Genomic DNA, 25,808 nt, shown 5'->3' with positions numbered 1-25,808 from the left:
TTTTATTGTTTAACATTATGTATTTTTTATCAATCACTGTTAGTTATACTCTGATCTTTGTTTTCATCACCTGTATAGGACGCCATCAAGAATGAGTCATTTTACGAAGTGGAGGGATTGACATTAGAGAATGGGAATGTGGACGAAGGATTTGCAAACTGTGAACACCTGCTAGAAGGTAGGAAGTCGGAAAAACAACTCATAATACAAGAGAAAACTACAACATTTGATAAAACCTGTTTTTTTGGTAGAAAAAGAAAGCAACTGTTATACCTTTATTTTCTAGATATCATATCGATGATTATAGGTATGTACACAGAAAATATAAATATAAAGTTAAAAAGAAAAACATAAGCATGAAAAATTGTTAGGAGTGGAAAACAATTTTAATATTCAGTTTCTGTACATTCGTCTTGTTACTCTTGGTGTTCTCATCCGAGCACTTGTTTCACAAAGTTGTGATCCGAGGTGTGAATCCCTTGAATGGGCATGTTAAGCCGGCTATTGTGTTTACTCGTATCTGCTGGTGGAGATTGAAGATGCTGATATCTTTCATAAGGAGTAGGCCATAGTGTTCTGGTTAAATCCTGGTACACTGATTAAAATCCAAATTCCTGCCCTGATAAATGGTTGGCTGAGATGGAATCCAATGCAGTTCCAGCACCTACATAAATGATGCAACCACACACAGGTGCTCCAAATGAAAAACAAATCTCATATTCTGTGTTTATTTGTCAATCGCATATTCTGTTTATTTGTCAATCTCATATTCTGTATTTATTTGTCAATCTCATATTCTGTGTTTATTTGTCAATCTCATATTCTGTTAATTTGTCAATCTCATATTCTGTGTTTATTTGTCAATCTCATATTCTGTGTTTATTTGTCAATCTCATATTCTGTGTTTATTTGTCAATCTCATATTCTGTTTATTTGTCAATCTCATATTCTGTTTATTTGTCAATCTCATATTCTGTGTTTATTTGTCAATCTCATATTCTGTTTATTTGTCAATCTCATATTCTGTGTTTATTTGTCAATCTCATATTCTGTGTTTATTTGTCAATCTCATATTCTGTGTTTATTTGTCAATCGCATATTCTGTGTTTATTTGTCAATCTCATATTCTGTTTATTTGTCAATCTCATATTCTGTATTTATTTGTCAATCTCATATTCTGTGTTTATTTGTCAATCTCATATTCTGTATTTATTTGTCAATCTCATATTCTGTGTTTATTTGTCAATCTCATATTCTGTGTTTATTTGTCAATCTCATATTCTGTGTTTATTTGTCAATCTCATATTCTGTGTTCATTTGTCAATCTCATATTCTGTGTTTATTTGTCAATCTCATATTCTGTGTTTATTTGTCAATCTCATATTCTGTGTTTATTTGTCAATCTCATATTCTGTGTTTATTTGTCAATCTCATATTCTGTGTTTATTTGTCAATCTCATATTCTGTGTTTATTTGTCAATCTCATATTCTGTGTTTATTTGTCAATCTCATATTCTGTGTTTATTTGTCAATCTCATATTCTGTGTTTATTTGTCAATCTCATATTCTGTGTTTATTTGTCAATCTCATATTCTGTGTTTATTTGTCAATCTCATATTCTGTATTTATTTGTCAATCTCATATTCTGTGTTTATTTGTCAATCTCATATTCTGTGTTTATTTGTCAATCTCATATTCTGTGTTTATTTGTCAATCTCATATTCTGTGTTTATTTGTCAATCTCATATTCTGTGTTTATTTGTCAATCTCATATTCTGTGTTTATTTGTCAATCTCATATTCTGTGTTTATTTGTCAATCTCATATTCTGTGTTTATTTGTCAATCGCATATTCTGTGTTTATTTGTCAATCTCATATTCTGTGTTTATTTGTCAATCTCATATTCTGTGTTTATTTGTCAATCTCATATTCTGTGTTTATTTGTCAATCGCATATTCTGTGTTTATTTGTCAATCTCATATTCTGTGTTTATTTGTCAATCTCATATTCTGTGTTTATTTGTCAATCTCATATTCTGTGTTTATTTGTCAATCTCATATTCTGTGTTTATTTGTCAATCTCATATTCTGTATTTATTTGTCAATCTCATATTCTGTATTTATTTGTCAATCTCATATTCTGTGTTTATTTGTCAATCTCATATTCTGTGTTTATTTGTCAATCTCATATTCTGTGTTTATTTGTCAATCTCATAATTCTGTATTTATTTGTCAATCTCATATTCTGTTTATTTGTCAATCTCATATTCTGTGTTTATTTGTCAATCTCATATTCTGTTTATTTGTCAATCTCATATTCTGTATTTATTTGTCAATCTCATATTCTGTATTTATTTGTCAATCTCATATTCTGTGTTTATTTGTCAATCTCATATTCTGTGTTTATTTGTCAATCTCATATTCGGTATTTATTTGTCTATCTCATATTCTGTGTTTATTTGTCAATCTCATATTCTGTATTTATTTGTCAATCTCATATTCTGTGTTTATTTGTCAATCGCATATTCTGTGTTTATTTGTCAATCTCATATTCTGTGTTTATTTGTCAATCTCATATTCTGTATTTATTTGTCAATCTCATATTCTGTGTTTATTTGTCAATCTCATATTCTGTGTTTATTTGTCAATCTCATATTCTGTGTTTATTTGTCAATCTCATATTCTGTGTTTATTTGTCAATCTCATATTCTGTGTTTATTTGTCAATCTCATATTCTGTGTTTATTTGTCAATCGCATATTCTGTGTTTATTTGTCAATCTCATATTCTGTTTATTTGTCAATCTCATATTCTGTGTTTATTTGTCAATCTCATATTCTGTGTTTATTTGTCAATCTCATATTCTGTGTTTATTTGTCAATCGCATATTCTGTGTTTATTTGTCAATCGCATATTCTGTGTTTATTTGTCAATCTCATATTCTGTTTATTTGTCAATCTCATATTCTGTATTTATTTGTCAATCTCATATTCTGTGTTTATTTGTCAATCTCATATTCTGTATTTATTTGTCAATCTCATATTCTGTGTTTATTTGTCAATCTCATATTCTGTGTTTATTTGTCAATCTCATATTCTGTGTTTATTTGTCAATCTCATATTCTGTGTTTATTTGTCAATCTCATATTCTGTGTTTATTTGTCAATCTCATATTCTGTGTTTATTTGTCAATCTCATATTCTGTATTTATTTGTCAATCTCATATTCTGTGTTTATTTGTCAATCTCATATTCTGTGTTTATTTGTCAATCTCATATTCTGTGTTTATTTGTCAATCTCATATTCTGTGTTTATTTGTCAATCTCATATTCTGTGTTTATTTGTCAATCTCATATTCTGTGTTTATTTGTCAATCTCATATTCTGTGTTTATTTGTCAATCTCATATTCTGTGTTTATTTGTCAATCTCATATTCTGTGTTTATTTGTCAATCGCATATTCTGTGTTTATTTGTCAATCTCATATTCTGTGTTTATTTGTCAATCTCATATTCTGTGTTTATTTGTCAATCGCATATTCTGTGTTTATTTGTCAATCTCATATTCTGTGTTTATTTGTCAATCTCATATTCTGTGTTTATTTGTCAATCTCATATTCTGTGTTTATTTGTCAATCTCATATTCTGTGTTTATTTGTCAATCTCATATTCTGTATTTATTTGTCAATCTCATATTCTGTATTTATTTGTCAATCTCATTCTGTGTTTATTTGTCAATCTCATATTTTGTGTTTATTTGTCAATCTCATAATTCTGTATTTATTTGTCAATCTCATATTCTGTTTATTTGTCAATCTCATATTCTGTGTTTATTTGTCAATCTCATATTCTGTTTATTTGTCAATCTCATATTCTGTGTTTATTTGTCAATCTCATATTCTGTGTTTATTTGTCAATCTCATATTCTGTGTTTATTTGTCAATCTCATATTCTGTGTTTATTTGTCAATCTCATATTCTGTGTTTATTTGTCAATCTCATATTCTGTGTTTATTTGTCAATCGCATATTCTGTGTTTATTTGTCAATCTCATATTCTGTGTTTATTTGTCAATCTCATATTCTGTGTTTATTTGTCAATCTCATATTCTGTGTTTATTTGTCAATCGCATATTCTGTGTTTATTTGTCAATCTCATATTCTGTGTTTATTTGTCAATCTCATATTCTGTGTTTATTTGTCAATCTCATATTCTGTGTTTATTTGTCAATCTCATATTCTGTGTTTATTTGTCAATCTCATATTCTGTGTTTATTTGTCAATCTCATATTCTGTGTTTATTTGTCAATCTCATATTCTGTGTTTATTTGTCAATCTCATATTCTGTGTTTATTTGTCAATCTCATAATTCTGTATTTATTTGTCAATCTCATATTCTGTGTTTATTTGTCAATCTCATATTCTGTGTTTATTTGTCAATCTCATATTCTGTGTTTATTTGTCAATCTCATATTCTGTATTTATTTGTCAATCTCATATTCTGTATTTATTTGTCAATCTCATATTCTGTGTTTATTTGTCAATCTCATATTCTGTGTTTATTTGTCAATCTCATATTCTGTATTTATTTGTCAATCTCATATTCTGTGTTTATTTGTCAATCTCATATTCTGTGTTTATTTGTCAATCTCATATTCTGTGTTTATTTGTCAATCTCATATTCTGTGTTTATTTGTCAATCTCATATTCTGTGTTTATTTGTCAATCTCATATTCTGTGTTTATTTGTCAATCTCATATTCTGTGTTTATTTGTCAATCTCATATTCTGTATTTATTTGTCAATCTCATATTCTGTGTTTATTTGTCAATCTCATATTCTGTGTTTATTTGTCAATCTCATATTCTGTGTTTATTTGTCAATCGCATATTCTGTTTATTTGTCAATCTCATATTCTGTGTTTATTTGTCAATCTCATATTCTGTGTTTATTTGTCAATCTCATATTCTGTGTTTATTTGTCAATCTCATATTCTGTGTTTATTTGTCAATCTCATATTCTGTGTTTATTTGTCAATCTCATATTCTGTGTTTATTTGTCAATCTCATATTCTGTGTTTATTTGTCAATCTCATATTCTGTGTTTATTTGTCAATCGCATATTCTGTGTTTATTTGTCAATCTCATATTCTGTGTTTATTTGTCAATCTCATATTCTGTGTTTATTTGTCAATCGCATATTCTGTGTTTATTTGTCAATCTCATATTCTGTGTTTATTTGTCAATCTCATATTCTGTGTTTATTTGTCAATCTCATATTCTGTGTTTATTTGTCAATCTCATATTCTGTGTTTATTTGTCAATCTCATATTCTGTATTTATTTGTCAATCTCATATTCTGTATTTATTTGTCAATCTCATATTCTGTGTTTATTTGTCAATCTCATATTTTGTGTTTATTTGTCAATCTCATAATTCTGTATTTATTTGTCAATCTCATATTCTGTTTATTTGTCAATCTCATATTCTGTGTTTATTTGTCAATCTCATATTCTGTTTATTTGTCAATCTCATATTCTGTGTTTATTTGTCAATCTCATATTCTGTGTTTATTTGTCAATCTCATATTCTGTGTTTATTTGTCAATCTCATATTCTGTGTTTATTTGTCAATCTCATATTCTGTGTTTATTTGTCAATCTCATATTCTGTGTTTATTTGTCAATCTCATATTCTGTGTTTATTTGTCAATCTCATATTCTGTGTTTATTTGTCAATCGCATATTCTGTGTTTATTTGTCAATCTCATATTCTGTGTTTATTTGTCAATCTCATATTCTGTGTTTATTTGTCAATCTCATATTCTGTGTTTATTTGTCAATCTCATATTCTGTGTTTATTTGTCAATCTCATATTCTGTGTTTATTTGTCAATCTCATATTCTGTGTTTATTTGTCAATCTCATATTCTGTGTTTATTTGTCAATCTCATATTCTGTGTTTATTTGTCAATCTCATAATTCTGTATTTATTTGTCAATCTCATATTCTGTGTTTATTTGTCAATCTCATATTCTGTGTTTATTTGTCAATCTCATATTCTGTGTTTATTTGTCAATCTCATATTCTGTATTTATTTGTCAATCTCATATTCTGTATTTATTTGTCAATCTCATATTCTGTGTTTATTTGTCAATCTCATATTCTGTGTTTATTTGTCAATCTCATATTCTGTATTTATTTGTCAATCTCATATTCTGTGTTTATTTGTCAATCTCATATTCTGTGTTTATTTGTCAATCTCATATTCTGTGTTTATTTGTCAATCTCATATTCTGTGTTTATTTGTCAATCTCATATTCTGTGTTTATTTGTCAATCTCATATTCTGTGTTTATTTGTCAATCTCATATTCTGTGTTTATTTGTCAATCTCATATTCTGTATTTATTTGTCAATCTCATATTCTGTGTTTATTTGTCAATCTCATATTCTGTGTTTATTTGTCAATCTCATATTCTGTGTTTATTTGTCAATCGCATATTCTGTTTATTTGTCAATCTCATATTCTGTGTTTATTTGTCAATCTCATATTCTGTATTTATTTGTCAATCTCATATTCTGTGTTTATTTGTCAATCTCATATTCTGTGTTTATTTGTCAATCTCATATTCTGTGTTTATTTGTCAATCGCATATTCTGTTTATTTGTCAATCTCATATTCTGTGTTTATTTGTCAATCTCATATTCTGTTTATTTGTCAATCTCATATTCTGTGTTTATTTGTCAATCTCATATTCTGTGTTTATTTGTCAATCTCATATTCTGTGTTTATTTGTCAATCGCATATTCTGTGTTTATTTGTCAATCTCATATTCTGTGTTTATTTGTCAATCTCATATTCTGTATTTATTTGTCAATCTCATATTCTGTATTTATTTGTCAATCTCATATTCTGTATTTATTTGTCAATCTCATATTCTGTATTTATTTGTCAATCTCATATTCTGTGTTTATTTGTCAATCTCATATTCTGTGTTTATTTGTCAATCTCATATTCTGTATTTATTTGTCAATCTCATATTCTGTGTTTATTTGTCAATCTCATATTCTGTGTTTATTTGTCAATCTCATATTCTGTGTTTATTTGTCAATCTCATATTCTGTGTTTATTTGTCAATCGCATATTCTGTGTTTATTTGTCAATCTCATATTCTGTGTTTATTTGTCAATCTCATATTCTGTATTTATTTGTCAATCTCATATTCTGTGTGTATTTGTCAATCTCATATTCTGTGTGTATTTGTCAATCTCATATTCTGTGTTTATTTGTCAATCTCATATTCTGTTTATTTGTCAATCTCATATTCTGTGTTTATTTGTCAATCTCGTATTCTGTGTTTATTTGTCAATCTCATATTCTGTGTTTATTTGTCAATCTCATATTCTGTGTTTATTTGTCAATCTCATATTCTGTGTTTATTTGTCAATCTCATATTCTGTGTTTATTTGTCAATCTCATATTCTGTGTTTATTTGTCAATCTCATATTCTGTGTTTATTTGTCAATCTCATATTCTGTGTTTATTTGTCAATCTCATATTCTGTGTGTAATGTCACTATAATCCACGTATATCATTTATTTCTTGCCTTGTCCAGCAAGTAAGATAATTTTATAAAACGTCATGCGTGAATGAATGAACCTTATATGGTAGTGTGTATTTACCACTGTGAGATATTTAATGGCAGACAGTTAAGATTACTGAAAATCCTTTTTTTGTATACAAAGTCGAGGCTCGTATAAGAGAAACAAATAAAACACCAAGACATAAACAGAAAACACATAGAAATCTTTAAGTCAGGAAACAATATCTCTCTACTCTCAAGACTGAACTCTCAAACCTGTCTCCTTCCTCCAAATCAAAATGTCTCCTCCAAATGTCTCCTTCCTCCTGGTGGCGTCTGGTCAAATCTCTTTCTGGTGTTTGTCTTTCAGACAGCTGTTCACCACCATCTCTTATCTTCCCCCATCCAAAACCTTGATCTTTTCTACCCCCGTTAATTCACCCCAAATCCACTTTTTTGAAAGACTGACTTCTTTCCTGGAAGTCCGAGCAGTATCCATGTGTTTTATACCTCTCCCACCCTCCCCCCCCCCCCTTTCCCCGGTTCCCATTCCTGCTCCCTCCCACCCCACCCCCCCCAATCCCTCTCCCTCCCACAGATCTCCCAATGTCCCTGGTCTCTGCTGTTGTACTTGTGTGCTTCCCTCTCTCTCCCCATCTTGGCTCCCGCTCCCTTTATTGTATGTTTTGTGTGTCCGTTTTTTTTATGTGATTAATGTTATTTATCTCTTACACGAGCCTCGATCTTGTATACAACAACGACAAAAAAAAACATATGATAAAGGGAGCAGGAGACAAGAGGGAAGGGACAGAGAGGGAAGCACAACAGCAGCAGCAGAGAACAAGCACAACAGCAGCAGCAGAGAACAAGCACAGTGGTAGATCTGTGGAAGAGAGAGGGTTGGGGAGGGTGAGGTAGGGATGGGGGAAGGGAAGGTACACGTACACGGTATAAAACAAATGGACACTGCTAGGAATTTCAGGAAAGAAAAACGGAATTTGAAAAAGGTGGATTTGGGGTGTATTGACAGGGGTAGAAAAGCCTAAGGTTTTGGATGGGGGAAGAGATGGTGGTGAACAGCTGTTTTAAAGACCTGGAGGGAGGAGAGGGGTTGAAGAGAGTGAGGGAGCTTGTTCCAGAGGCAGAGTGAAGGGGGAGGGGGTGGACAGAGTTAAGCAAAGAATTGGAGGAGGTGGAGGAATGAGTTGGACGAGAGAGGAAGCGCAGAAGAGGCAGCTTTGTGGATGAGTTAGGCAACTATGAGGAGGCGCGGTGAGAGGGGACACTTGAATGGGGAGCGGTGATGGGGGAGATTTGAAGGGGGAGTTTTGCAGGGGAGGGGTGAGGAAGGAGATTTGAATGGGGAGGGGGAAGTTTGAAAGGGAGGGGTAGGGGAAATGTCGTGATGAATGGGGGTAGGAAGGAGTAGAGGGAGGGGACATGGAGTGGGACGCTGGTGTGTTGTACAAAATGAGCGATTAATTAAATACAAACATCCATTACGAGTTTGGGTTCTTGAAACGTTCAAGTCGGATGTACGTTTGAAAATGTTACAGTTGGGGTGACACAAAGGCGGGTTTAGGGAATGTCGAAAGGAAGAACAGTATGTGTTGGTATAGTGGGAGGATTTGTTTAAAACAAACTTTTGAAGAGGATAAAGAAGAGTGAATTATAATAGAATAGAGAATTCAACATGGGACAAAAAGGAAATTGAAACATTTTAAATGGCACTGTGAATACCTCAGGGTAAGATGTGGAGGTGTATAAAAGCATTTGGTAGGTTCAGCGTGAGCGGTTGCCTTTTTTAAAATATATTTATCAGTTATTACTATTGTGGGTTAGGTAAAGAAGTAGAAGAGGAAGAAAAAGAGAGAAGAGTAAAGCAAAAGCTAGAAGATATTGTTAGACGTGGTGGTGGATGTTATTTACCGAGCGGTTTGGTATGACCACGTCTGCACAAGTTACCCGATTATACCCGAACGTTGACTAATCGCGCTACGCTAGGTCAATGAAGGAAAAGACACACGGCTGGGATTAAAATGACACGACACCAGGGATACGGTTCTCAAGACCTCCGGAGGAGGTTATATTCGTTCGGAAGGTTAGATTACAACTACAAGAGGGACAGCAAAGGAAGATAGGCACTTAGACACAATCTTATATTATTCCCGACAGACCACAGAGAAACAGGACAAAAACTGACTCACACGGGGATTGATGGCAAGGAAAGCGGGTATTCGATGGCCAGCACAAGGTGCACCTTGTGCTCAGGGACAGGATAGCGCGGCCCAAAAGATGCAGGAGGTCTCTCAGCGCTCGGAGGTGGCTCTCTTGTCTTCTCAAGCTCGGGGCGCATCTGACCTCACATCCGGTAAGTCGCTGCGTATATCCGGCGGGGAGTGACACGCCCTCGGCTCGTTAGCTCCGCCCCAGATGGAATCGGCTCGTTGCTTCTCATTGGGTGCATGCGGGGGGGTTACCGGCTCCGCCCTTGACGAGGGGCTGACAGGGAGCCCCTTCGTGGTAACCCCGTGGAGCGCATGGTCATGGCGGCTAACCGAGCTGGTGGGAGGACGCACACTCCCCCCGCGCGCCGTGGTTGTAGTTGTTGTTGTAGCTGTAGTTGTTGTTGTTGTTGTAGCTGTAGTTGTTGTTGTTGTTGTTGTTTGGGGAAGAAGATGGAAGGAGGTATGGGAAGGTCCTAAACTCACTACTGGTGCCATATAATCACATTCTGGTGCAACGAAGAGTCAGAATTAATGGAAAGGAGTCCTTAACTGACATAGACTAAGAATAACTAGCAAGATGTCCGAAAGTTGTCTACGTGAGATGCGGTGGACCTGGGCACGACATTTAATGGGGGATAAAGGGGAAGGTCGGTTCTACAGAGTGTTGTTTACAGACAATGGGACTAGGGAATGGGGGATTGGGGATAGTTGGGGAGTATTGGGGAAATAGGGGAATATTTACAAGCGGATATGGAGGCCAAATTCCATATTCGCAACAATATATATATATAATTTTTTTTTTTTTTGCCCCAAACACTAACAAGGGTTAATGTTGGGGGAATTTGAAGGAGAATAAGAAGGAGAAATAAGGGAACTGTGGAAAAAAAAGGCTGAAGGTGGTACGGAGAAAAGACAAGTGAAACAACGTATGTGGACTCGGACGAGGAAAAATTAGGGCTGAAAACACGGCACGAATATCCGACGAATTCTTCCAAATTTGCTCAAGTTTTTAAACAAAAATCAAGCTGGAACCATGCAGAAAAAACAACAACAAAAACTCGACAAAACTACCGGGAGTACTTAACTTTGAGGAAACTTGACAGTCAAAAAACGGCCAACCAAGCTCAAGGAACTGGAAACCGGAAGTCAATCCTTGTCAAAAAGAGTCATCTAAATGCATGTTAAGGTTGATTATTGAAAACTCCATTGATAAGCCCTTGTATCATGGCAGATCGTTTGATATGTTATCAGTGCACCTTTTCACTCTAGGTGAGGTACGCCTAGGTGGGCAAGAACATTTCTATTTGGAAACACATGCAGCTATTGCAATTCCAGACCTGGAGAATGGAACCATGGAGATCATATCAACAACACAGAGTGTGAATTTCGAACAGGTAAAATAACGGGTTATCAAACATGATATTAAACGATAAGCTGGTGGTTGGTGATGTGCTGGTGTGTGGCATGTTAGTGTGTGGCTTTACGCAATAGGCATCTTTACGTTGTGCGAACCCAAAAAACATTCGCTTCACCACCAAACCAGTACAGGGAATGTCACACAGCACAACATGTAGTTTTGACATGATACACATGATAAACACAGCATATTGTGCTTTGTTTGTGGAAAGTTGTATGTTTGTGCAAAGTATTATATTGTATTTGTGGAAACATATTGTGTTTGTGAAAAGTTTCATTTCCTGGGTTCTAAGACTGAATTAACTGGAGAACGCAGAGTATAATTTAATGGATGGGTAGAATTGGGAAAAACAGCAATGTCAGGATTCACAAAGATCTGGAAAGACAAAGATGTGACAATACAGACCAAGAGGAGGCTGCGGAATGTTCTGGTATTTCCAGTTGCAATGAAAAGGGAGTCATGGACAGTAAGGAATGGTACTTTGCAGAACACATACGTCCACCAGGCAAAACAGTTTATGATTTGTATCCAATTGAAAGACCGGATCTGCATCTGGACCTTAACCAAAATCGAATTGGCATGTTCATGTCATCTACCCTACTCATCGACCAAGTTTTGTCATAATCCATCCATAACTTTTTGAGATATAGTACTATAAATCGCTTTTGGCCTCATCTCTAAAGGTGAAGAATCACTTTTGAAATTCTAGTATCCAGAACCGGATCCAGATCTTCATGAAAATCTAATCAATTCATCCTCGTCATGCACCCAACCTGTCCACCAAATTTCTTCTGAATATGTCCATAACTTTTTGAGATATTCTGTTCACAGACAGACAAACATACAGACAAACGGGGGTGAAATCATAACCCCAATCCACCTTTGGTGCCACAGGTAATCCCAAGAGGGAACCTTGTTCACGCAAAAACAGCGATATTTCCTATAAAGTTTTAAACCTCACCAGTAAATGAGAAGATTCCTGAGTCGTGACAAGTCGTGTAAAGTGAGAAATAAGCACTTGATTATGGAGTGGCACTGGGTGGCGGTCGTGCAAACGACGATACCAAACTGTAAACACGAGGTCCAGCGGCCAGCGCTAAAATCTGGGGCAGGGGACATTTTCTTCAATTTCTATCGACGGGAACTATTCTTGAAGTTATAACTTGACGACGATGACAACTGTATGTTACCTGACTGTACACTCAGTATCATCCCATTTCAACCTACCTTACAGATCTACTAGTCTTCAGTAAGAAAGAATAAGTACATAACATCCTGTACATAGACAAAAAATAAAACCTTTTATAAAAAGCTCGCGAAAATAAATTTTAAATAATTTTTATGCGCCTGGTTCACGGACCCCCTGAAGCCCATCCACGGACTTCAAAGGGGTCCGTGGATCACAGGTTAAGAACCCCTGCTCTAGATGGACGAGTATGTCAAAGCGAAAATGGCACACAAGATATGTTCCAGTTTGAAGAGGCAGCTCCGAAGCAATACGAAGGCTTCACCAAGCTGATCCAAGAAACCGGTGTCCTGAAGCAAGCTGTGAGAAATCTGAAGCTAAACCAGGGGAAGCTGTCAAGGAAGGAAACAGCAGCGGAACAGAAAGCCCGGATGTCCAAGGGCCATGCATCCTTGCTGGGTGCCTTGGTGATGTTCTTCACAACATGACATGAGGATCTGCAAGTGGTTTTTTATTCTGAATATGTTGGAGGAAATTCCAGCAGCTCTCACTGTTGCTGGCCATGAGTAAGTCGGATCTCCTGCATGCGCTTGGATGTGATCTTTGATTGCTACTTTAAGGAGAGTGTGAAAGGAGTGATAAGAGACGTGAGAGGAACCGGAATGAGGCAATGCATGACAAAGAAGGTTCGAATTCAAACCAACTTTGCAGTGTTCTTGAGAGACTTAACAATAAGGAAGATTCAAACCATCTACTTACCACAGCTGGTCAAACCATCTACTTATCACAGCTGGATCCAAGATCCAAATCCCAACACACAAAGGCCTCTTCATCACCTCTTCCTCATCGGTCATCCACATTAGATCAAGTGTCCAGATGGAGGTAAACTGTAATTGCGAAGTGGCAGACAGCTGTATTATGGTCCACCTCATGAATGTGGTCTGACAGGGGACGATTTCTGTGAGAATCCGAACAGGGGACACTGACGTGGTGGCAATTATGTGCAGTTAGTACATTCGGATAGACTTTGGATTTGGATCCAGTTCATCACTGGTGAAAACCTTATTTGGATCAACATCGAAGAGCTCTGCGATTCTCTGGACCGATGGTGAAGGCTCTCCCTCTCTTCCATGCATTCACCCGCTATGATGTTACATCTTCCTTTCGAGGAACGGGCAAGGTGTGCCAACACCTTGAATAGAACCCCTGGTTCACCGAAGTGTTGCGGCAGGTGGAACACTTCATGGAGGTTGAGGCGGATTGTAATCTCTTTGGAGAAATCCAGAAGTTTGTCGTCAAGGTGTACGACTCAAGAGAAGAAGATGCACACGACATCAACATCTTCAGGAAGAATGCAGTCTGCCAAGGAAGTAGGGATATGTCTCAAATTCCTCCCACAAAAGACGCCCTTCTCCCATACACAAGACACTCCATATTTCAGGCCAGAATTTTGATGTCCTCTGTTGAACAATTGCTCCCAGAAGTGTCGCCAGCCAAGTTTGGGTGGAAGAAGACAGAAGTGGGTAAGGGATGGGCACCGCAGTGGATCATGAAGCCCTCTCTCTCTAAAGTGGCAAAGGCGTTTATCCAATGCGCTCGTAAGATGGGGAGTGACACAGCAAGGTGTCGCTGCAAGAAGGAAGAAGTGCGGTGCTCGAACCTCAGCCTATGCCCTCAATGAGGCTTGCACATGAATTCCGATTTTTCTTTTGTTGTCTGAGAATATGTTGCAATATTGAAACCCATACAAAAATTAATGAAAGTTTGGCAAATGATGAGTTTTGCTCATTTCTAAATAACTGATTTATTATCTTGTTTGGTCTTGAGAAGAGCTTTCATATGACACATCATTCTATGTAAGAATCGATCCTTAAACATGGAAGTTGATGCACCCGTCTCAGAGGGCACTGGGGGACAAAGGGAGAGCCAGGGGCATAAGGGGGCAAATTTGTTTCGTGTGTTTTGAGCCAATTTGTTTTTTAAATCCTCAAGAATACATTTCTGAAGAAAAATCACTTTTGGCACAACCTGTAATTGTCCCATCGTCCTGATCCTCCAGTAAAAGAGAAACTCAGCTGTGCAAACTCTTGGCGTCACTGCTGTCGACACAATGGTTGACTGTTGTCAACTTCAATACACTCAGTATGCTATATTGTGTTTTTTGTTAAGTGGCCAACCTTCCTGTTTGCTTAATTTTCAGTATATTATGGTGTTGATTGATGAATTCCATTCAATAACACCCGATTATTATATTATGCCCAAGCTGTGACTGGATGTTGGAATGGTAATTGAGTCTGGATCTTGGAAGTACCAAGTTCTGCCAGAACATTCTCACCTCTTAAATTTTCTCTGCCTTTCTTCCCCCACATTCCCTAACAGCAATCAGTAGCAAGAGTTCTTGGAATCCCTTGCAACCATGTGAAATGTACAGTGAAACGACTTGGTGGAGCATTTGGTGGGAAGGAGACAAGGAACGTCATGCTGACCACAGCCACTGCTGTCGCTGCTAAAAAGTGTGCATGGTTTGGGGAATTCTGTATAAATTATAAGGAAATATATTATAGAGAATGGAGAAATCAACCGGTGTTGAAAGAAATGTTGAGAGAATAAGGCAGAAAAGAAAAGGAAAATTGAGAAGTGAAATAATGGGATGAGGAAATGGAATAGTGATGTGATAAGAAGGTTCTAGTGAACATGGAAAGCAAGTGGGAATGTGAGAGGGGCGCAGGAGGACTGGTGAAGTAGAATAAAATGAGGGATGAGCGTGATCAGCAGGAGGGGTGAGTGGGATCAGGAGGAGAGGTGAGTGCGATCAGGAGGAGGGGTGAGCGGGATCAGCAGAAGGAGTGAGCGGGATCAGGAGGGGGGGTGAGCGGGATCAGGACGAGGGTTGAGCGTGATCAGCAGGTGGGGTGAGCGTGATCAGCAGAAGGAGTGAGGGGGATCAGGAGGAGGGGTGAGCGGGATCAGGAGGGGTGAGCGGGATCAGGAGGAGGGGTCAGTGTGGATCAGGATGAGGGATGAGAGGGAAACAGGAGGAATGAGCAGGGCACAGTAGGAGGGATGCGTGGCGCAGGAGGAGGGGTGAGCAGAGCACAGGAGGAGGGGTGAGCGGGATCAGCATGAGGAGTGAGCAGGGATCAAGATGAGGGATGAGAGGGAATCAGGATGAGGGATGAGCAGGGCACAGGAGGAGGGGTGAGCGGGATCAGCAGGAGAGTTGAGTGAAGATCAGGATGAGGGGTGAGTGGGGAGCAGGAGGAGGGGTTAGCGGGGAGCAGGAGGAGGGGTGAACGGGATCAGCAGGAGGGGTGAGCATGGTTCAGGAGGAGGGGTGAGCGGGGATCAGGAGGAGGGGTGAGTGAGGATCAGGATGAGGAGTGAGTGAGGATCAGGATGAGGGGTTAGCGGGGAGCAGGAGGAGGGGTGAACGGGATCAGCAGGAGGGGTGAGCATGGTTCAGGAGGAGGGGTGAGCGGGGATCAGGATGAGGGATGAGAGGGAATCAGAAGGGGGGATGAGCATGGTTCAGGAAGAGGAATAAGTGGGGATCAGGACGAGGGATGAGAGGGAATCAGGAAGAGGGATGAGTGGGGATCAGGATGAGGGATGAGAGGGAATCAGGAGGAGGGGTGAGTGTACTTGATATACACTATTATACAGATAAGATGAGTCTTCATGTTATTATAGGTGTATGAAGGTGTACATCATGTTATTACAGGTGTATGAAGGTGTACATCATGTTATTATAGGTGTATGAGGGTGTACATCATATTATTACAGGTGTATGAGGGTGTACATCATGTTATTGTCGTGTGGACGCTCTGTGAAGACAGAACGTCCACAGATGGAATTGAGCTAACTAGGGCATGCCCGTACTATATATATATCTAAAATTATATCCCCCCCCCTCTATTTACATGAAATGGTTTGGTCCAAAGCGAACGGCTTGCGAGTGGTGACAATCCCCCCCCTCTATTTACATGAAATGGTTTGGTCCAAAGCGAACGGCTTCCGGAGTTTGGTAAAGAAATCGCCATCGCGTGCACAAACGCGCAGGAAAGCGAATGAATCGCAAATTCGTTTTTATTAGTTTTAAAACATAGTTTAACGCCAACATAGCGCCAACATAGTTTGCAAACGTGAAATAAATGAATACGCTCTCAAATGTGCCATCCGAGGCAGAGTGTGTCCGCCACGTTCGGCACACGCGATAGTTCGCTGCTCTCTGATTGGTTGAATCGTTTTTTGGACATAGCTCGGTAAGTAATTGTCCGATTAATATGAAACCTTGAAAAGGCACATCCTCGGGTCCCCAGCAATATACCTGGCAAGTTAAAAGTATATCGGACCCGTGGTTGTCGAGAAACAGCGGTCACAGACAAACGTACAAACGTACAGAGATTACTGGAATTATAGATAGATGAGGCGACAATCAAATCAATGGCGGATCAAACGCGAGAAGCGGGGGATGGGGGCAAATGCCGCGGCTTTCCTTCACGACCCCGACGATGTATTCTCCCTGTGGAAAATAATTCACATGAAACGGTATTTAAGTGCAAAAGAACAAGGCTTTATTGCCACATATGCCAATAACAAGAACGCGCCGGTAATTAAATGTCCTAAATCGAGACGTCCCCACACCGACTTCAGATACAAAACAATGGAGGAATGCAACAAAGAAAACGTCGTGTTAGCATTCGTGTTTGGGCTTATCTGTCTGGATGTGGTCATCAGGAATTGTCCGGGATGGTCAGCTCCAAGAGCAGTCGTCCGACCGCGCTCCGGTTGGCGCGAACCGCTCGGGCGTTGGCGCGAACACCCCTCGCTGCACGGTCCGTCCCGCGCCACACAGCACAGCACGCAGGCACCAGGAGCACGAACAACAGGGGAAGATGATTGTCGGCGCTGGTCTCTCCACCAAAGTCCAAAGGCAAGAACAGGTCCATGCACAAAAGACGGCAAGAAGGGAAGAGAGGCAGAGGCGAAGAGAGAAATGTCGGTCTCCACTCTCTTTTATCGGATGTCCTCCGTCTTCCCTGGCGTTTCCTCCTCAAACCAATGCGTCGTTTCTTGGTAGTCTTTCGCGCCTTCCGCCCTGATTGGCCATGGTGTCATCGGTTGGTGGCCAATCAGTGTGTCGCTCCTTCACCTTCCTTACCCCCAATAACGAGGAAGCTTGTTGTCCCTTCCCCGACCAATCACGGAGAAGCTTGTTGTCCCTTCCCCGACCAATCACACGTCCTTCCCTGCTCTGCCAATCGGTGGCATGCTCTTTGCTTGCCCCTCCCCTGGCCAATCACGAGTCCTCCCTGGACGTGGCTCTCAGCCTGCCTGGCCAATGTGTGTTGCTGTGGCTGGCTGCGGCCCCATCGGCGGTGCCCCGATCTGGCTTCCTGCCTCTTCTTCCTGTAAATCTTATTGTGTGAGAGGGAAATTAATTAATGTGTGCAGCTAAGGACCTAGCTAAGTGTGTCTATAAGAGTGCATTGCCATACGGGACAATGGATTGATCACCAGGTCTGACACACAGGGGAATTATCTTAGTCGCTATTCTACCTATCACCGGATCATCCTCGTATGATCACAGGTACACACTTGATCCGACAAACCGGGCTAACAGGACTTATTACATCGATATCGTTCTAACTCGACAGACGAAGCATGATACCTATTCAGGTCTACCTAAATCTATATATTCCCCTACCCCAAACTTCATAACACAGCCCCCCCACCCCCTCCCCTGGAACCGTAGCCCCTACTGTCGGAGGTTCACTGCAGGCGCTACCATTCCAGTCTTAGCACTTACTGTCTCACACTTAATTAGCCTATGAAATAAATCAGGAGGGCTGTGGGAAGTGAGCTGAAGCTACCTACCTATGCTCCTCAACATGCTAATCCCCTTAACAATCATGCAGTCAAATATTTACAATGATTAGAATTCGTTGTTCCTGCGGAGGGAGGAAACAAACAACACATGCAAACCTACTTAACCACAAACCTTACCTTACTCAAAAAAACTTGCAAAATTCAAAACTCTAATAAAACATTTGTACAAACCCCAGTCTAAAGATCGCATCCCCCGGTGGAAGCCACAAAACGCAACCTTACCTGCGGGGCCATCCGAATGCACCCCTAAATTTCCGCAGGCCCTGTCCTGGTGTTAGAGGTGAGTGACATGGCTCAGTGGATTTCGCCCACATTCATTCAACACACACCAATAACCACTCATACACATTCCATAAATCCTTACAACACTAACTCAATAAAGGACATACGTAGTGTGTTCAAAAAGTATCCGACCTTTGTTCATAAAAGATACTCGCATCCAGATAAAAAATTTTTTATAATAATCTCGTTCAAAGTAGTCTCCTTGGGCTGCCACACACTTCTCCCAACGGTTCTGCCACTGTCGGAAGCAGCGCTGGAACGCCTCTTTTGGGATGGCGCGCAGCTGGTCCATCGCATTCCGCATGATGTCTTCTCTGGAGTCGAAGAAGACGGTCAGCATGACTGACATTGCTGCGGACCTGCCTTGCTTTTTTTGGCCTCGGGGATGTTGGATGCTTCCATTGTGATGACTGCAACTTGGTTTCTGGGTCGTACCCATAAACCCAGGACTCATCGCCAGTGATCACTGTGTTGAGGAAGCTGGGATCGCTGTTCACAGTCTCCAGCATGTCCTGTGCGATCTCCAAACGGAGTGGCTTCTGCTCAATCGTTAGCAGCTTTGGTACGAACTTCGCTGAGATTCTCCTGAAGCCCAAATCCTCCTTCATAATGGAATGAACGGTGTTGAATCTTGCGGATCGTTTCCACTTGGGAATCGCCAAGCTTTACACAAAATTTGATGCAGTAGCATTGTTCAAGTTTTTCCGTCATTTTGTCAAAAACGAAAATCCGACGGCGCTCACTTACATGTCCTCACACATCGGCGGTCTGCCGTCGAATGACAGCTTCTGCAGGTGGGAGAAAATTCACGCCTGCGCATTAGGATCGCCTACATACGTGCACCAATCAACGCCTCCCTAGCTTCTTTTTTTTTACGCACGAAAAATAAAGGTCGGATACTTTTTGAACATAGTATTTCACCCCTCCCCTTTCAGAACCATGGCATTGATGTAAAAAAAAACATGTGTGTGTTGCTCTCAACTAGGCAGCGGGGAGGTACCGCACAATCAAGATGGTGGGGGCGCTTCAGGCTGTGGTGCCCGCAGTTCAACAAAAGTCACTCGACTTACAAATTCATTGCCCCCCCCCCCCCCCTTTACCTCTTGGCCCCGTGACAGTCAAACAGCCCTTTCCGCCGTTACCCCGCCGGTGGGGGTCTCCACACTCCAGGCTCTGTTTTCCCCTGTTTACGCACAGCACACGGGTCGCCGGGAGTCTTCCACCCCAGGGCACCCAAACAGACTCTCCACCGACGGGCTCCAATTTCTAGTCACCACTGGCTGTCAGGGGTAATTGCCGCAGAGGGGGGCTGCAGTCATCGCTCCTCAGAGCTTGATCTGTACCTGCGGACACGCACACCTTTCACACCCACAAAATCGCCAAAACACATTTCCTCCCCCGGTGCCATTCGATTCTCAACACATTTCAATGAGAAGATGGTACAAAAAGATTTTGCCATCGCCTGCTATCATGTGAAATCCCCAATTCACATTTGAATCACATTCTAAACCATTTCCAACACAATAATCACCACTCATTCTCAGTTTCCATTCTCCACGACCACATAAAAACACCAAACTTCTACACATAAACAAACGCCACCCACAAGACACTGTGTGGCACACATTCCATCTCCCTTCACCGACCATGTCATCACTCTCACCCGCCCCCTACTCCAAATTACATGTCCCCCAATTTACATAGCAAGTCCTGAAGCCTGGGACAGTACACATCCAAACACTTACCTCAAATGCAGGTAGTTGCAGGTTGGTCGGGTCCAAGAGAGCCATCCACCACTCCTAATTTCCCCCTCACCCTTCCAATCCACCCAGGAGCCTCCTCACCCATGTAGGAGCTCAATCTATCCCCGTGAACTATCTGTGAAAGGGTATGCGGGCCCATCTGAATTTTGAAAACCACATCAGTCACCTGCCAATGCACCACCCCAGGGCCCTTCCAATGTGAGGAGTTTTGGACACACACCCTTCTTCCTCCGGGGCCAGTAGAGCCAAATAAGGTCTCCGGGAAGGAACCGAGGTGTGTGTGCCCGAGCGTCATACCGCACTTTCATATGCGTGGAAGCCAAGCCAATTTGCTTCCTCGCAAACTCGTGAGCCTTTTCTATGTTCTTTTTCAAATTGGTTGAATAGCTTTCCATAGATGCTTCACCCGGTTCCTCTGGTGATGGTCCTATCAACAAATCTGTGGGGACTCGCATCTCCCTACCGAACATCAACAAGGCGGGGTTGCACCGAGTGGTCGCATGCTGCGCGGTCCGGTATGCCATCAGTATAAAGGGGAGGTGCTCGTCCCAATCCTCTTGGTTTTCAGATGTAAAGAGGGCCAATTGTGTGAAAAGGGTCCGGTTAAACCTCTCCACCATCCCATCCGATTGAGGCCTAAGAGGGGTCGTCCTGGTCTTGTGAATTTGGAGGATCTTCTTACATCGACCGCAGGAGAGCGGATTCAAAGTTCCGGCCCTGGTCGGTGTGTAGCTCCCTGGGAATGCCAAATCGGGAGAAGAATCCCTCAACTAGTACCCGAGCTACCAGCCGGGTTTCCTGGTTGGGCAATGGGTAGGCTTCTGGCCACTTGGTAAAGTAGTCCATTGCCACCATAATGTACCAGTTCCCTTGGCGGGTGACTGGCAGGGGCCCCACCACATATACTGCCACCCGCTCAAGTGGTGCTCCTACGTTGTACACCTGGAGCGGGGCCTTGCACGCACTCTTCTTACCGCGGCAGAGGTCGCAGGATCTCATCCAATCTTGAATATCCCTGCCTGAATTCACCCAGTAGAACTTCTGCCGCAATTTGGACAAAGTTTTGGCCACGCCCAAATGTCTCATTGTCCTAGTCCCATGTATGTGCCCCATAACCACTTCCTTCAATTTGTTTGGTACAATTATCAACCAGGAAGCTACATCGCCCGTTGGTGTGACCCATTTCCTATACAAATGGCCATCTTTCAACCCCAACATCTGCCACTGTGCCCAATAGGCCTTTACCTGTGCCCCGAGTGGAGCAATCTCCTCCCAAGAAGGGCTTTTGTCCTCCTCTAGCCAATGGAAAAGGGCCCCCAAAACAGGATCCTCCCTTTGACTCTCTTGCCAATTCACATCGCCCAATTCAGGTGAGGGTTGTGGCAAAGTTCGCCTGGTCATTCTCGCTGCATATAGGCATGCATCAATTTGGTCCTGCCCAATTGAATACTTGGCTTCCTGCCTATTCCAAAATTTGCACTGTGCCTCCAAACAGGGGCGCCGAGAGAGAACGTCTGCATTGGCATGTGCTTTGCCAGGCCGATGTTGCACAGTGAAATTATACTGCTGCAGCCTCTCAAGCCACCTTGCAAAAGGTCCCTCTGGCTCTTTGAACCGAAGAAGCCATTGCAAGGAGGCATGATCCACTCGGATCACAAACTCCCTCACATAAAGGTAAGGGTGAAAGTGTCCAACTGCAGACAGTAGGGCCAATAGTTCTTTGCAGGAAACGCAATAATTTCGCTCAGGCCTCGAAAGTGCCCGACTGTAATACGCAAAAATGCTCTCGACTCCCTGTTGCATTTGTGACAACACAGCTCCCAATCCTTCCTGGCTCGCATCTGTGTCCAGGATGTAATCGCCATCATCCGTCGGGTATGCCAAAACTGGGGCATCTACCAGACGTTGTTTTAAGTGACTGAATGCCTCGATGCAGCTCTCTGACCAAATAAATCGGGCTCCTTTCTCTGTCAATTTGTGCAAGGGTCTTGCAATTTCTGCGAAATTTGCCACAAATCTCCTGGAGTAAGAGCAGAGGCCCAAAAATCCTCTGACCTCCCTTACATTTTTGGGGGCGGGCCACTCTTTTATCGATTTTACTTTTCCAGGGTCAGTGGCCACGCTGCTCTCGCTAATTACGTGACCCAGGTAAGTCACCTCTCTCCTGAAAATTTCACACTTGCTTGGATTCAATTTCAACCCAGCACCCCTTAACCTCTCAAATACCTCTGACAAATTTTTAGCAGCATGTTCAAATGTGGGAGCGTGGACCAATACGTCATCCAGATAGACAAGGCATGACTGCCATGGTAAGCCAATTAAAACACGTTCCATCAGACGCTCAAACATAGCAGGGCCATTGCACAATCCAAAAGGCATGATTACAAACTGCCAGAGACCCTTGCCTGTGGTGAACGCTGTTTTCTCTCTCGCCTCTTTATCCATCTACACCTGCCAATAAATCACCAATGGTAGATGCCACCGCCAATGTAGAAAACAATTTTGAGCCAGAAACGGCATTGAGGGTGTCATCAATCCTTGGCAGGGGTATGAGTCTTTGAGTGTCACGTGATTGAGCTGGCGATAGTCCACACAGAAACGAGTGGTCCCATCCTTCTTTTTCACCAGCCCAATGGGTGACACCCAAGAACTCACCGAGAGCTCGATAAATCCGGCTTTTCCATTTTGCTCACCTGTTCTTCTGCCTCCTCTTTCTTAGCGAAAGGGAGCCGCCTCGGCGGTTGGCGAACAGGCAGAGCCTCACCAGTACTAATTTGGTGCCTGACGAGGCTCGTGCGTCCAACATCCTCGGGAGAGAGAGAAAAAACATCCAAGTTCTTACCAACCAAATTGTGCAATGTCTCTACCTGCTCTGATGTTAGGCCCTCTTCAGAGCATGTCATCATGTCCCGCACTCCCTCTGGCCAATCACATTTCCCCAAATTTTCCCCTCTTTCCGGTTGTACTGGCAAGCATGTGGATACACTTCCTCCGGTGACCTCTACTACACAACTGCATTTGGATACGATGGCTCCACCCCTTACAGTGCGAGGGCTAACGGACAAGTTGAGCAGCCTAACTGCCAACATAGGCCCACGGGTGTCTCCAAGGGTGCAACCCACCATCAATCCCTCGGTCCCCTGCGAGGACCACGACTCCACTAGCCCCAGCTGGCCAATGGGTTGAGCAACTGCTGCTAACTCCGTCATCACCACTGTCTCAGACCTGGGAGGCACGGTCACAGTGCATGGCACCTCTAGCCACGTTCCCTGCACCTCCTCGTCATCCCCCAGTCCAACCAACTGCAGCCTCTCAGTGCCCAACCACATATGACCACGCCCGAGGTCTAGTTGGCAGTCGTGTTCCACCAGGAAACTCAATCCCAGCAAACACTGATCGCACACCTCCGCCACCCATGCCACCATGTTGACCTCTGAACCACCCATCTCCATCCTCACCACTCAGCGTCCCAATATTGGTGCCATCGCCCCTGTAGCCAGTTGGAGGCCGTGTCCTACTACCCTATCAATTTTATCCCAGCCTCCAACACTCTGGTCTAGCACACTCGGATTGATAATGGTGTCACTGCCTCCAGTATCCACCACGGCCTCACAAAACTCTCCTTCAATTTTGCATTTAACCCTTAGATTACCCGTGCCAATTTTTCTGCAATTCACTACTTTCACCAAAGGAGGGCGCTTCTCCACACACTTGCCAGCCGAGCATGGCCCCGTATGCTCGGCTCATTCTAGTTTCCCAAACACTATTCCGACAGGCCCAGGCCTAGGTAGTGGTCCTCTTTCTGGCACCTGTGCACCCACTGGGGACCCCCTCCTTTCTGGGCTGTGAAGCCTGTTAGGAGGTGGTTGCCAAGGTGGTTGTCTACAGTCCCTCTGCATGTGCCCTCTTCTCCCACATCTAAAACACGTTCCCATTTACGGACCCCTCTGGTACCCAGGTGGAGCACCCATTACTCCCGGCCCAACCCGATGAAAAGCAGGCCGTCCTGATGGCAAACATGGACCAAACTGCCATGACTCACCCACTGCAAATTTACCCCCGGTCAAACGTGTCAGATGGTGGCTGATCGGACCCCTTAACATTCGGCCTATTACATAATCTGACTTCTCCTCCTGATCCCGCACCTCTGCCTGCCATACCGTCACAGGTGCCCTCTCTGATGCGCGGTTCGACCTCCTCAAAAAGGTCAATCTCGCCGCGCATTCCGCCGCCCGGTGCACCGTGGGCGGGTCCTGCAACTCCACCAGCGTCCGGACGTCAGGGTCAGGAAGAGCAGCCATAATTTTCTCTATCGCCAGCTTGTCCCACGCCTGTGCTGGTAGGTCCTGGTATGCTATCTTCAGACTGGTAAATATCCTGGGCCATCTCCTGCATCGTCTTGTTAGGCTTTTGCCTGCGATGCAGCAGCTGTGCCCTGACCAGGTCGCACCTTGCACCTGTCCCATACCTGTTGGTCAAGGCCTTGCAGATGGCCTTGCTGGTCAATATTTCCTCTGGGAATACGTTTAGCACGTCTGCGGCTGACCCCCGCAGTCGCCACCAGATTCCCCATGCGCTCCCGCTCCCTCCAACCATTGATCTGAGACACGCACTTGAATTGTGTCAGGAAAGCCTCTAGACTCCCTGATCCATCAAAATGTACGAGGGAGATTGTTTTTCCAGAGACTCTATTCCCCGATTCCTCCCTGTCCAAATCCAGCCCGGGGCCAAAACACCCCCCCCCCCCCCTTCCTTCCCTGGTATTCAGTTTTGGAGCCTCTGGTGTCCAAATGTGGCTCGTGGTGAGGGTCTCCTGGGTCACCTTAATCTCGTCCTGGAGATGCTTAACGGACCAACTCACCTCTTCCCTTAGGCTTTCTTGGACCCGAGCCAGCTCTGCCTTGATGGTATTGTCCCAGGTCTCCAGTCGCTCCTGCATCAAATCACTCACTCGTTCATTATCCATTTGCGGTCCCCACAGGCCTTTTTCAATTAACCCCCGCTCCTGCTCGGTTACGCGGGCTTCCAGCCCCATTACCTCTTCAGCCAATTCACCCCCCTGTTGTTTAAGGAGTCCCCATTCCTCACTCTGTTGCCGCATTCTGGCATCCACGTGGCCCCGATAGCCCTCCAGGTCTCCATTTAACCACCTTTAGAGGCCATTTTTCCCCGCAAAGCGGGGGTTGGCCTTTTTCGGGAACCGTGGTTGTTGTTGTTTTTTTTGGTCCCCTTTTTGAAGCAATGTTTTACGACCGGATGCCCTTCCTGACGCCAACCCTTTTTGCCGCCTTTAACGACAAACAGGGAATTACCAGTGAACTGGTACTCAATTACCCGACCTCGGAAGGATGACAGGCTGAGTCAACCCCCCTGGCGTTAAATTCAGCAATCGACCGGGATTCGAACCCAGGATCCTAGGATCCTAAGCCGGCACCCTAGCCGCTAGCCCAACACCAGGGATCTCCATTTGC

The 25,808-nt window shown here is 42.4% G+C and overlaps 1 protein-coding gene across 1 annotated transcript in view; it reads left to right on the top strand.

Moving 5' to 3' along the window:
* The window catches only part of LOC144893223 (xanthine dehydrogenase/oxidase-like), a 268,917-nt gene that overhangs the window by 194,564 nt on the left and 48,545 nt on the right, over positions 1-25,808 (top strand). The window contains exons 21-23 of the mRNA XM_078782951.1: positions 79-178; positions 11,070-11,194; positions 14,783-14,916. Coding sequence (XP_078639077.1) covers positions 79-178; positions 11,070-11,194; positions 14,783-14,916 — 359 coding nt within the window. The remainder of the gene's footprint in view (positions 1-78; positions 179-11,069; positions 11,195-14,782; positions 14,917-25,808) is intronic.

This window comes from Myxine glutinosa, chromosome 8 (genome assembly GCF_964187855.1).
Source record: "Myxine glutinosa chromosome 8, kmMyxGlut1.1, whole genome shotgun sequence".
Taxonomy (NCBI): Eukaryota; Metazoa; Chordata; class Myxini; order Myxiniformes; family Myxinidae; genus Myxine; species Myxine glutinosa.
The sequence above is the reverse complement of the archived record's forward strand: the minus strand, read 5'-3'. Positions and strand labels throughout refer to the sequence as shown.